The sequence below is a fragment of the Hipposideros armiger genome, unplaced genomic scaffold (assembly GCF_001890085.2).
Source record: "Hipposideros armiger isolate ML-2016 unplaced genomic scaffold, ASM189008v1 scaffold_139, whole genome shotgun sequence".
In the NCBI taxonomy this organism is placed as follows: Eukaryota; Metazoa; Chordata; class Mammalia; order Chiroptera; family Hipposideridae; genus Hipposideros; species Hipposideros armiger.
The window spans coordinates 488003-502708 of NW_017731489.1; the positions used below are offsets into that span (position 1 = coordinate 488003).

General features: G+C 40.5%; 1 protein-coding gene across 7 annotated transcripts in view; it reads right to left on the reverse strand.

Annotated features, from left to right (window-relative positions):
• Nucleotides 1-14706, reverse strand: part of ENOX1 (ecto-NOX disulfide-thiol exchanger 1) — a 524830-nt gene that overhangs the window by 218924 nt on the left and 291200 nt on the right. For 6 of the 7 annotated variants that reach the window (XM_019650343.1, XM_019650337.1, XM_019650340.1 and 3 more), the window contains one exon: nucleotides 1416-1562. The exons of the other annotated variant lie outside the window; for it this stretch is intronic. In XM_019650343.1, coding sequence (XP_019505888.1) covers nucleotides 1416-1503 — 88 coding nt within the window. In that variant the 5' untranslated portion in view covers nucleotides 1504-1562. The remainder of the gene's footprint in view (nucleotides 1-1415; nucleotides 1563-14706) is intronic. 7 annotated transcript variants of the gene reach the window in all.

A 14706-nucleotide genomic window follows, 5' to 3' on the forward strand; every position in this document is an offset into this window, starting at 1 on the left:
GGGATGGAACAAGGGGAGGGAGGGGAGAAGGAGATGATAGGGAGAGAGGGAGAGGGGGAGAGGGGGAGAGGGGGAAGGGAGGAGAAGAGAGGGAGAGGGGGAGAGAGGGAGAGGGGGAGATGGGGAAGAGAGGAGAAGAGAGGGAGGGAGAGAGAGAGGGGGGACAGGGGAAGATGAGGAGAGAGGGAGAGATGGGGAGAGTGAGAGAGGGAGAGGGGGAGAGGGAGAGAGGGAGAGGAGGAGAAGGGGGGAGGGAGAGGGAGATAACATGCAAATGGAAGGTGAGCGATAACTGCACTATAAGCCCAGGCTCAGGTGAGGGAAAAGGCAGGTGTTGTAAAGGGAACATGAAGTGGCCCAGCAGAGCTTGGGCACAGGCTGTGGGCAGAGGTTTTAGACGAGGAAGTGTTGGCTGGAGTGAGACTGGCAGGGGGTGCTGGCACCCCGACTCTGCTATTAGACAGTGGGCACATCCACGGATTCTGGAAGATGCCAAGGAAAGCACCACTGATGTCTTCCTCTGTTCATTTTTGCTTTTTTTTGGAGGGAGATTTGTGTCCTTTGGTTTTATAACCTCTCTTTTTAATTTCAGTAAATTTTAAAACCAACTTAATACTTATCCATGTAATACACGCCTATGGGTGAAAACGGCAAACAGCATGGCAAGGCCCGTACCCAAACCAGGAGTCCCCCACCCCACCTGTCCCTCCCTCTCCTGTCTAGTCCTCAGAGGAAACCACTGTTTTTCTGGTTGCTTCCAGGCTGAAATATTTATTTGCCAGAGTGAGTAACCTCCTGTACAGGTACGACTGTTGCTCCAACACTTGTTCTCAGTTTGGCTAATCTAGGGGCTTGCTCCGGGCAGGGAGACTAGCCAGCAGGTCTAACCCACCACTCCCCGCCAGGAGGTTGGATCCCGCCATGGGAGACGAAACCACTTTTAACTTTTAATTCTGGTATTTAATCCCATATATTTAAGTAATGGGCACAGAGTGATATTTCTTCAGTTATCATTCTTGGAGATGATCTAATGTCTCATTACTATGCAAAATAAGAAAAATGTAGCACTCTTACCCCAGCACCACTTCCCAACAAGCTCTCTCCCCCCATCTTTCTAGGAAGCAACAATCTGGAGTTAAATTAAAATTCTATGTTTATATTTATGACCATGTGATACTGTTACTATTGAGCCACTTCCTATCTTGTTCAATATTTTGTTTTTCCTGGTGTTGTCTCTTATATCTTTCTTTTGTGTGTGTCTATTACTAATTGTTTCTGAACTACTATACATAAGCCCTATGAAAACCATTTTTATGCAGTCAACCCAATGAGTCAATCTGTTGCATCTGTGCCTCCCTCCCCGAGTCTCCAATTCAGGCCACCTGATCTAGGGGTGTCCCAGGCCAGCTGCCCACCTGTTGTCCTGGGGCTTCTTTTTAACACCATCTTGCGAAATCCCTGTGCCTCTCGCCTGTGTTGGGCCCCCCGTTTCCTGGATCCCATGGTTTCCTCTTTCTTGGTTCACAGCCTCATTTTTGTGGAGCACATTCTCTAGAAGCTTCCTAAGAAAAGGTATATGGGAGGTAAGTTTATTGAGACCTTCCTTGTGTGTCCGAAAATGTCTTAATTCTACTCTCACACAGGCTCGCTAATTAAGCTTGTAATTGAGTTCTAAGTAAAAAGTCACGTCCCTCTGAATTTTTCAGGCTTGGCTTCACTGTCTTCAAGTTTCCAGTGCTGCATTTGAGAAGTCTGATGCCACCGGTATTTCGGGCTGGTTCACATGCGACCTTGTTTTATTTCTCTGGAAGATTCTGAAATCTTCTTTTTAATCCCTGGTGTTCTGAACCCTCATAGTAATGAATCTTAAGGAGGGTATTTCCTTATCTAGTCTTCTGGGCACTTTCTCTTCCCTTTTAATCTGTAAACTCTTGTTATTCCGATTTGATTTGTTGTTTCTTGTACTATTCTTTGGTACTTGTCTCCTCATCATGTGTTCCCTGTTTTCTCTTTCTGGAGCTTATGTGGCGAAATGCTGAAACTTGAGGGCTGACTCACTCAATTCTGCACCTCATCTCCCCTCCATCCCACTGTCCACCTCGGTCTGTTACTCTGCTTTCTAGAAAGCTTGTCGGCTTTCTCTTCTACACCTCTGGATATTTTTCCTATGTTTGATGTCCAAGATCTTGTTCTTACTTCCTGATTATTCCTTCTTTTTATCAAGTGATCTCTTTATTTTATGGATATAGTACTGTCTCTCATCTTTCTAAAAATCTCATAGGTTATTAACAACTTTTTCTTTTGTTACCTGAGTTATCTGTGTTTTTTTCTGAGCCCCCTACTTCCCTTCTCTCTGTTTTTATCTCTATATTTTATGTTGGGGAGGGGCTATACTCAAATATCTCATGACCCTCTCACTATTCATTTATATTTAACATTCGTATCTATTATATTTATTTACATATGAAAACCTTAAATATATGGATATACATACATATATATAAAGAAACTATAAAACTGACTCATATTTTGGGACAGCTAGTCCCAACAAGACTGACAGGAAACCCTGAGTGGGGCAAGGTGTGCCTATTCCCCGTGAGGTAACCAGGTGAGCCATCCAGCCATTTCAATGGGGATTCCGAATGCCAGTCAGGTCATTCCTGTGGGCTAGTCAGTTTCTTTAGGTGAGAATCCCTCGCACTCCTGCCTACAGAGCCTGTCGCTGGCTAAAGGTGTCCTGGCTACAGGTGCTCTGGGAGCCAGGTGTGGAGCAGCCCAGGCGGGTCTCACCTACTCACTGTCATATGTCACCTGTCTCCCATCAGCCTAGTTTCCCTGAGTCCAGAGCATCTCTGATTCAATGCAGCCCAAGACCATCCCTCAGGCCTCCAGCAGGGATGGGACATTGGTAGTGGCAGTGTAATCAGCGGGGGGAAACGGGCTCTAATCGCGTCACGTACTACCTTGCACTCAGTACTGCTCACTACTCTGTGATTGCTTGTAACCAGCCCCCTTTCCCAGTCACCCTCGCCGCCCCCCGGAGCCTGCCTGCAGCTGCTCTCAGCACCTCAACTCCTGCCCCTCCATCACCACGCTGTCTCCCAAACACCTGCTGCCATTTCTTGCTCAGCAGCTTCTCCTCCTCTGTTTCTTCATTCTCACCTCTATCGTGTCACAGTTTTTCGATCCCTTGCTGCAATTCCCAGTCTTACAAATTTTACTTTGAAATTATATGCACTTACTATGTACTTCACTCTAGACTAGTTTGTTTATCCCGAGAAATTTAGCTGTGACTCCAAATCAACTACTAGCTACCTGAGCACTAATTTCAAGGGAGGACAGTGGCAAAATATTTTAATTCTCTGTAATTTTCTAGTAGTTACCAGGCACAGTGAGTTGAACTCCTCCTTAAATGTATCTTTAGAGTATCTCACTGCTCTCTTGGCTCCAGAAATTTGGACCAAAAATCAATTTGAGGCAGATTGCACATCAATTTCTCAATAAACTAGAAGGGAGGGAGGGAAAAAGGGAGGGAGGGAAGGAAGGAGAAAGGGAGGGAAAGGGAAAAAAAGAAACTGACCAAGAAAAAAATTTAAAAACAGACCAGTAAGAGGACTGGCTCAAATAAATAACTATTTTAAGAAAAGCTATGTAAGTTTATTAAATAAGAGATTGCAGAAAATCATCTGACTTTGAGATAATGGCAAACAATGATCACTCACTTGGAAGGCCATCAAGAAATTGATATCACTAAATATCAACCATGAAAGTCCACTCATTCATTCAATGTATATCCCAAATTCATGTAAAAAGCACCGTTATCCAGCAAACAAACTATCCACATAAGAAATCCTCACAATTACATGCCCAGATTACCTTCCAATCATGTGCTTACCCTTTGCTGACCCAAAGGGTACATTGTGGCTTAAAAATCATGCACATATGTGTGTACTAATGCGACTGTGTACGTATTCCTCGTCTCATTCGTCTCATGCCCCAAACAAATTTTCATCAGCTTGCTGGTTATCCTTTTAATATGTTACTTGAATATATTTTTATTTTCCTGAGTACATATCTTATAAGTTTGTCTACCTGGAATTCTCTCTATATCGTGCCATATCCAATAGTGGGCCAATAACTTTTTAAAAAAATTAACTGTGCCATCACTTCTAATGTAGCTGTAATCGTATCTTTGAGTTTGATAAGATGAAACACTTTCTCGTTAGATGGACCTTGTTTTAAATCCTAGTTCTTTCACTTACTGAATGTATGACCTTAGGGAGCTAATAGTTTCCCCAGTAGGAAAATGGACATCTGTTATCTATTTTGCAGGTTGTTAATAGGATTCCATCATATAATACTTATAAAGAGCCTGGCGTACTGCAGGTGCCCAATTAATAAAAGCTATTGAAATCAAAGCATGAGAATATACTGAAACCTTCAGCTCTACAAGTACATCTTTCCTAAGTGAATAGTTTCTGCTTCCATTTCTTGGCATCACAACCCTAGGAAGCTGCTCCCCAGAACAATCCTCAGCCATGAGGAGAGATGGGGAAAGTGCTTACAGGCAATTAGGGGAAGTCACATGAAAGGGGAGGAAAACGGAGGCCTGGGAAAAAATTAAGGCAAGTATTTGACTCTGGATCGATTTGCTAACCTTTCTGGGACACGGCTTGTTTAACTACAAAATTAGAAGGTTGGACCAAGTCCCCCCAGATGTTCACTATAAGAGTTCTGAGGCCAGATAATTTGGGAGTGTGCATGCTTCGTCTTAAGCCCTCCCCTCCCCCATTCAAGGCCCCTGTTTAATTTTGTTTTACCTGGCATATTACAAACGTACTTGCTTACAGATGCTCCCCACATTTTTTTTTCAGGTACTACTTATTAACATATTTTGGGAAGGATGGATGAGTGAATCTGCAATTTCCGATCCCACAATATGTTTCTCTGAGTTTTACGACTTCAACTGAATGCTTTAGTTAAGGAAAAAAGGGAAAACAGGACATGTCAGAAGTTGTATTCATTGATGCTTTCTCTTATAACAGCATATCACTTTTCGAGTGGGAGAGAAATCTACCACAATTACCATGAAACTAGACATTTCTAAGAATATAGTTTAACATCTCATCTATGTGGCGCCATCAGTATCGTGGGCAGCAGATTGCCAAAGCATTGGCTGAAATGCTGCCAATTCAGTGGATTTGATTTGGTTATGTATGAAGATGGTCAGATGCCTGGGACCCACTGACAATCAATGAAGAAAATGAATCAACCACGTGATGATTGGACTGGCTGCTCGGCGATCAACGTGACCTGAACGGAAAATACCTGTGGAAACAATTAACCCTTAAGCTGCAGGGCTATATCATGATACCACAATAAAACTCAAACTAGGATGCAGGATGAATACTTTTTAATGCTACAATTATAAACTGTTAAAACTTATTATCGTTATAAAAACACTTTACGTTTTCTATCTACCAACATTTACTTTTCTCTGAAAGGAAGGGGTTGTGCTAAATGTTACTGGGAATAAGAGGATATGTAACAGGAAAGAGGCCAACGAACCTACCAAAAAAAGAGCTGGGAGCCAGACGCTCTGTCGGTAACTTTGCCCACAGCCTTGAATATGTCTGTCTTCCTAAATGTAAAAATAACTATCTTCAAGGAACATACAGTTTAGTTGATTATAGTTACAAATTTGGGATTTTTCACTTAATGCTTTCTAATATTACAAAAAACTATTCTGAATTTCTGTATGTAGCAGAGATAAAAGTAAATGAATATTTTGATGTTCTTCAATTAATTACATAAAATAAAGCCCCCTCCTTTATCTTAATTGCAGGAATTCTATAAGAACCTGTTGTGATATTTTCCCTTTTTCTCTTGTTATGTCTCTTTACCCTTAAGGCTACTAAGGTTTTAAAGTGTTCCAATTATTTCTATCTTTCCATTAAATATTCCACCTCCCTCCCCCCCCCCAAAATACTTTTTCCTTCTTCTCAGAAGAAAATTGACCAAAACGCAACTCTGTGGTATCCAAAGAATGAGTGTGTTGGTTGCGGGGTGACCAAAAGGCCTGGCTGGCCAGAGCTGAGGGGCTCCCCAGGGTGTAGGGCTTTCCATGTTAATACGGGGACAGTCACGGACAAACCCAGACAGGAGGTCACCCTGACTGATGGCTTGAGAGAAGGACTGCATATGGCAAAGGAGGCCTGCATCAAAAAGCTGCAATTTCAATCCTGCTTTAGAATTACTCCTCTTTCATTGCTAACCAGCTATAGAAAGCACTCAAATACCAGATGGATGAATGAATTTAATGACCTTTAAATTTCCTTTGCACCAGTGGTTCTCAAGTCTGGCTTCTTATAAGAATCAGGTGTTTAGCTTTCTTAAAAAACAACAAAAAACATTAGTAATAACAACAATAACAAAATGATACTATCCTGATATAATTGGTCTGAAGGTGAGTCCCAGTCATCAGCATATGTGTTTGAAATTCCCCATCCGATTTTAATGTAAGCCAGGGCTAAGAAACACTACTTTACAATTCACTCTGAGATTCAAACTAGTGTAGGTCTTGCAGAAGCCATTCACAACGAGGAGAAATCTACATTGTGATCTCTGACTTTTTAAATATTGCATATGAATTTCTACTTCACATTTAAAACAAATGGGAACCCATAAGATGACTTTAAATGCATTCACCTAAGGTTCACGATGTATGAGTTTCTCCCTTGTCATATTTTCATTCTGACCATTAATCACCCCAATTTATTGATGTAATTTTTGCACACGAAACTGTATTAGGCACCGTGGGGACACAAAAATATACAACTCAAGGCCTCTGCCTTAAGGGTGCTCCCTGCAGAATACATGACAGGTGACTAAATGATCCAGCCAATGACCGCATGAGGAGCTCATGAAGGAAATGGCGATGGCCTGAGACAGCTGGGACATCTGCCCAGCGCAGGTGCAGCTCCAAGAAGGTCCTGCGGACTGGGTAGAATTGCTGTCTGAGGGCCAGAAGAGGCCTTCCAAGTAGGGAGAAAGGCAGTCTTGGGATGGGTAAGAAACAATCAGATCAGCACATTTAAACATATATACAAATAATGTTTACATGCTGAGCAGTGCAACTACTTGTAGGGACACACAGAGCTCTAAGCGAGGCCAGCTGCTGAGAAAGGGGACACAAAGGGCCCAGTCACTTGTGGGGCAACAACCACACATGGCACTGACAAGGAGAACCAGACAGGCAGATGAAGCAGTTGGTTCCACATAAGCATAAAGACAAGCGTGGCCTTTAACTGGGAGCATGAGCCCCTGAGAAGCAATTGCGCAAGGCCCTCCCCTCTCTCGAACGGGGCCCACCAAAGAGAACTACTCCCCAAGCATCAAGGCCGACGCTGCAGAGATCACTGCCAAACCCTTGAAGTTCCCACTCTTATCGCATCAAATGATTATTTAATATTGAAGGAATACACTTAGAACAAAAATCAAGGAAAGGTTATGTGTTATCTCACATGTCATGTTCTGTGATTATCAATCATTGATTTTCCCATGACTTTTATGAAGCCATGGCCTTGTCTCTGCATTTCTGAATTAAAGTGCCACTGTCCCATTTGTCTTTGCCTCCTAAAACAGCGAATTTTCACATTTATTCCAGTATCTGGTCTTTGTGCACGATATTAACTAAATGCCAATGAATGATCTGGGTATGCATCATCTCGGGAAGTCGGCTGGCAGAATTAACATTTAAAAGTAGGCCCACAAGTTATTTCACACATTATTAACTTATATTACAATTCAAATAAGCTTACAGCTGGCAAAAAAAAAATCTCTTCTGTAAATGATCTCAAACATAATAGGCTTAATCAGAGATAAATTAAATTAGGCAGCCATGCATACTATAGCATATTAATTCTGAGTAGTTATTAAATACATTTTCTGTTATCAGTGGTGTGAACAACATTATATGCAAACAAATTCTTCAGGAGGACAGCAAATAAAGTTTGTGTTTGGGAGGCAGTGTGCCTGACATTTTCCCATGCCGTCCTGTAATGTTAAATAATCTCTTCTGCTAATAATAGCGCTAAGTTAAGTAGTCATAAATGAGTCAACTTCATTCCCAGGGAATTAAGCAAAAGAACAGCAGACAACACTGCCAGTGTGGTTTCGGATTTTTCCAAAGGGAACTTTTCTACCTTTCTATGACAATTAAAAAAAAAAAGGCATTAATCCATCATGGGAGCAAAATTGTCCAAAATATATGGTAATGAATATTCATTATGTTAAAAAATGATGCATCTTATTCTGCATTTCGGGTAAACTGTAGTGCCTGAGAATATTTAAAGAAGGCAATTATTAACATTGACTGTCATTTTGTAAACTAAGATCCTACCATTCTCTCTTTCTTTCCTTAAATGATAGTAATCTAAGCCATGAACTACCACTTAGATTCCAAAAGCTAACAAACGGTTCTTCTGTGAAAGAAAATAAAAAAACGTACATCTAGGTATATATAGATATCGATATTGATATCTATACCTAGATGTATATACATATATGTACCAGGGGTGCCAAAAAACATGTATACAAGTGGACACTTTGGTCAGTGTTGTTCAAGCAGTAGTTCGCCGTCATCAGAAGCATCTGGACGCTGATGGGAACCACTTTGAACACCTCCTGTAATTGCAGAAGTCAAACGTGACTTGTGTTCATCTTTTGTTATCGGTATATATTATTACAATTTTAATAGATTTTCCCTTTCTTAAAATGTGTACATATTTTTTTGGCGCCTTCTGTGCATATTTGTATGTATGTGTGTGTTTATACACACACACAAGTTACCTTCCCTCATGTACTTTTGCCATATTATCTTGTTCTTTTATTAATCAATCCACCCCTTTAATTCCCATATCCAGAAGCAATTCAAGTTATGAGGTGTGATACACACACACCAAGTCTGAGAAACACATTTGACATTCTTTGTGCTTTGCACATTTAAAACTCAATGTAAGGTGACAAGAACAGTAAGCTGCCCAGCGAGCAAAATGTGAAACTAATCGCTGTCTGTTCTTAGCTGTGGGCACAATAATTGGCAAATTAAAGTGCCTGAGAATAGCTGGGCCACTTGCACCACCTTGGAATGGCTAACGACGACAAATGTACACAGCGCGCTTTGCTGGCGTCTCCTTCAAATGCAGGCCAACCGAAAGGGCGACGTGACAGTGTGCAGTTAATTTACTGTAGAGCACACACCTTGTAGGGTTCTTGTTATTTAAAGGAATAAAACCCAAACCGGTCTCAATATTTTGTACATACATACTGGTTGAATCAAGACTATTACTCCTGAAAACACAATGCTTTTCTTTATAAGCTGGCAAACTGGGATCAACTTGTTTATTAAAATGTTGAATTTGTAGTTTTATAATAACTAGATTCAAATAAATATAAATGCTACAGAAAAGGACATACCTTAGTTTCAATAAACTTGCTACTATTCATCCATCCACCCATCCACCCATCCATCCATCCTGCTACTTGACATTTTCTGAATACCTACTATGTGCTGGGCACCGTGCTTGATATTTGGCATGGAGAGATGACTGTCATTTCCTTGTGTAGCTTTTCGCCTACTGAAGGAAAGATGTGTGCAGACAGAGATGCACGCAGACAGCTGAGAGTGACTACACATTACCGTAGAATTACTTTCCGGGCACCTCCCCCACCCTTAGAGACTGCAGAGAGAAGACGGCTGCTGAGCCGAAGTCTAGGACCATATGAAGAGAGCCTAACATGAAGAGATGTTGAAGCTGAACAAGCTTGAGAAAAGCCTTCCAAGCTAAAAAGAAGGCAAGTGCACAATCCACAAGGAGGTCGTGGGCGGTCTGCTTGAAGAAAAGAAACTGCCTTCAGGAATACAGGCAGGAAATACACCCAGGAGGCAAGGGGTCCCCCGATGATGAAGACGAATGCTGGGCAAGGGTGACAAGATGGCGGTCTCCAGAAGTGTCGAGGGGTTTGGATTTAATTCCATAGGGCAGCAGTTTGCAAAGCACAGGCCCGAGGACCCTTGGGTCCTAGGAAAGGAGGGAGTGAAAGGAGGGAGGGAGGCCAGGCAGTCAGGACTCTGGGCTCTGCAACGTACTTCAACCACAGCAGCTATGCTACTATCTGTTTTACATCATTGGGCCTTCTTAATTTTTTAAATAACTTTTTTCTTTGGGATAATTTTAGACTTACAGAAATGGCGCAGGGAGAATGCCAAGATTCCCATAAAGTCCTCCCTCCACCAGCTCCCCCTTATAGTAACATCTTCCATCACCATGGCACATTTGTCACAACCAGGAGACCAACATCGGGCCGCTTGCTATTAACTGAACTCCAGACTTCATTCCTGTTTCACCATTTTTTCCACTGATGTACTTCCTCTGTTCCAGAAACCCATCCAAGACACCACATGGCATGTAGCCATCATGACTCTGGTCTCTTTTGATGTGTGGCAGTCTCTCAGTTTTTCCTTATTGCCCATGACCTTGACCGTCTTGAGGAAGACAAGCCAGATATTGTATAGACCGTCCCTCACGCTGGGTTTGTCTGATGTTTCCCTCATGACTAGACTTGAGGGGTATGGGTTTGGGGAGGAGTAGCACAGAGGTGAAGTGCATTTTTCATCACAGCATGTCAGGAAGCATATGAGGTCAAAAAAGACATATAACTTACGATGCTAACCTTGAACACTTGGTTAATGTAGTGCTTACCAGGTTTCTCTACTGTCAAGTTGCTGTTTTCCCTCTTTACATCATACTCTCATATTTGGAAATCAGTCAGGAAGTCCAGCCCACACTGAAGGGTGAGCGCAAGCTTCGCTTTCTGGAGGGATCTATAGCTACCTATATTACTTGGAATTGTTCTAGAAGAAAGATTTTTCCCTTCTACTCCATATATTTATTTGTGCAACCACTTACTTATTGATATTAGCATGAATCCCTGTATGTTTATTTTATACTTTGGGTTGTAATCCAGTATTATGTTATCTATTTTGTTACTCAAAGTCTTCCAGCTTTGGCCACTGGAAATTTTTTTTAGGTTGACTCTTATATCCTGTGACATGCCCCATCCTTTTGTTTTATGAGCACTTCATGGCTTTAGGGCATACCAGATGCTCCAGGCTTATACTGGAGTTTTACTGTCCCAGCTCTAGAACCAGCCATTTCTCTAAGCATCCCTAGTTCCTTTTATTGGAGGATAATATTTCAAAACTGAGATCTGGGCACTAATGTACTAGAGAGAAGTTGTCTATTGTGGACATTTCATATAAGTGGAATTATAATACACAACATGTGGTCTTTTGTGTCTGGTTTCTTTCACTTCGCATAATGTTATCAAGGTTCATCCATATTGTAGCATGCATCAGTATTTAATTTCTTTTTTTGGCTGAATAATATTCCATTGCATGTGCACACCACATTTTCTTTACCCATTCATCAGTTGCTGGATATTTGGGTTGTCTATACTTTGGGCTATTAGAAGTAATATTGCTAAGAATACTAGTATATAAGTGTTTTGTGTGAACATATATTTCCAGTTCTCTTGGCTGTACCTAGAAAAGGAATTTCCAGGTATAATGATAACTCTGTGGTTAGCTTTTTGAAGAAATGCCAAACTGCTTTCCAAGGTAAGTGGCTTCAGAAATTTTACATTCCCACCAAAATGTAGGAAGAATTCTCCACTCCTCACCAACATTTATCATCACCTGTCTTTTTTATTATAGTAATCCAAGTGGGTGTGAAGTGGTACTTGGTGGCTTTGATTTGCACTTTTCTAATGACTAATGATGTTGAGCATGTAACACATTAAAAATACATAAAATTCTTAGTAATAAATGAAACAAGAGGCATGCAGAAATTTTACACTAAAAACTACAAAATGCTGAAGAAGAGCTATCTAAGTGGAGAAAGCGTATATATTTGTAGATTGGAAGGCTCAATGCTGATAAGATGTCAATTCTTCCCAGGTTGAGCCCTAGACTGAACATAACCACAATCATAATCCCACCAATCCCATGCTGAGTATTTTTAGAAACCGGCAAGCTAATTCTAAAATCTATATAACATTTTAGAACTAAGAAATCTAAACCAATCTTGTAAAAGAAGAACAAGGATGTGGGGCTTAGACCATCTGCCTTGAAGACTTACTATAAAGCTACAGTAATCAATACAGTGTGGTAACAGCATAAACAGCAACAAAGTCAATGGAACAGAATGGAGAGCTCAGAAATAGATGCACACTTACATATGGTCATTAGATATGTGAGACTAGCACTAAGGCATTCCAATAGGGAAAGGGAAATCTTTTCAACAACTAGTACTGGCAGAATTAAATATCCTATATGGGACATTTCTCTCTCTCTCTCTCTCTCTCTCTCTCTCTCTCTCTCTCTCTCTCTCTATATATATATATATATATATATATATATATATATATAATAAAAATACAAACCCAATATAAAGATGGGCAAATGATTTAATGGACACTTCACAAACGAAAATATATGAGTGGCCAGTAAGCACATGAAGAACATTTGAACAGATTAGTAATGGCAGAAAGTATATATTAGACCCAATGAAATATCACTACAAACCACCCGATGGCTAAGATTCAAAAGACTGACAACAGCAAATGTTGTTGAGGATGTGGAACAACTGAAGCTATCATATTGTTGGTGGGGATGTAAAATGGTGCAACTACTCGAGACAAAGATCTGGCAATTCCCCCTGAAACTTAACATATAGGTACCGATGACTAAACGGCACTCCTAAATATTGACCTAATAGAAGTGAAAGTCTGTGTTCACAAAAAGATGTGTTCAAGAATGTTCATAGGAGCTTCATTCATAATAGTCGTAACCTGGAAAGAGCACAGGTGCCCATCAACAGAAAACAAACAACCTGTGATATGTTCATACAATGGAATGTCACCCAGCACGAGATAAACTCAAGAGCAGGTTAATCTCAGAAACACATATGATGTGAAGCAAGCATGACACAAAAGCGTGTGCCGTGTATGAGTCTGTTTATATGAAGTTCTAGAACTTGAATTAATTTAGTCTGGGGACTTGGAAGGGGTAGAAGGGATCTTTCTGGAGTGATACAGATTTGGGTGGCGCAGGTATATACATTTGTTGGAACTCATGAAAATGTACACTTAAGATATGTGTATTTTATGTAAATACATACATAAATTTTTCCTTAAAATTTTTACTTAAAAAATTATGAACTTTGAATTCTAGCAATGATACATACACCAAAGTATTTGAAGAAATTGTAGTCATGTCTACAATTTACTGTGAAATGTATCCAAAAATAAGATGGCTTCATGGATGGAGAGAGGGAAGGAGGGATACACAATGGTAGGACTAGATGAGTGTTCACTGCAGATTTCTTTCAACTTTCCTGTTTGGTTAAACATTTTCAAACTGAAACCTTGCAATAGGAAAAAAAAATTCTTAAGAATGAGTCTTTCACAATAAAAGAAAAAAGTTAAAAGACAAAAAGATGAAAGCGATCCCAGCTTCATAGTTATTAGCCATATGAACTTGACAACATTTTTCATAAAACAGCCTATGTCCTAATTTCCTTATTTATAAAATGTACATGATAAATAATAGAGGACTGTTCAGGGACTCTAGCTGCTAATCTACGTAAACAACCATTCCTGGTATACATAAGCCCTGGGAAAATGCTTTAGCTACTGTTTCTAGTGAGCATGGGGTGCCCGTGGACATAAACCCACAGAAATAAAATGTCTCCAGAACAGAAGAGGACAATGTTTGCACACTGGTGAAACAGTTACGTTTGTTATAGAGATGAAGTCAGATCCACAGTGACTTTTTTCCCCTATGAGTGAAGTGTCATTTATTAGGGCCCCTAAGCAAATGTACTAGTAGAAAGGAAATATATTTTTTAAAACCCACAAAGCATATTTTTAGGAATGGCATTTCCTTGACTTTCGTTCCAGGAAAATGCTAACACATGGCATGGAGCACACGGGGCCCAGAAAAGAAAGCCTGTCAGATGCCACCGCCATAGACAGAGCGGGGCCCTGGAGCGGAGATGCAACAGGGAAAAATGGGACGTGAGGTCTCCCAGAGGCTCCCCAGCTGGTACGGAGCCTGTTGAAGTTAGGGGACTTCTGGAAACTCGCCGTCCTAGGTCACCTTTGATTAATTTATTATTTATTTGTTTAGCAAACATTTAAATCAGATCCTACTTGGGCAAAGTTCTACGCATGCCCTGCAGGACCTAAACAAAATGAAGCTGGGAAGGTACCTGTAGAAGAAGAAATTCTAAGCGCAGTACAAGAAGAGGTTAGCACTATTCATACCCTGCCGCCTCCTTTGTCAACATTCACTTTAAAAATACAGTTTTAGCATTTTCAATCAATACGTAATGTAACAGCATATTTTTTACAAATGACAGGATTTCTCAGAGGAAACCAGGAGCAGAATTTATGTGCATTGTGGCTCACTTTGCTGAGACGTGCAGAAGTAAAAAGACGTTTTTTTTATGAATTATATTTTCTATAGCTTTTAAGTATTATTATTTTTATAAAGAGATATTTTTAAATACAAGTGGAATCTCTTAATGTGATATGTTTTACTTTCTTTCAATTTAGTAATGTTTCTGATAAAAAAACCTGAGC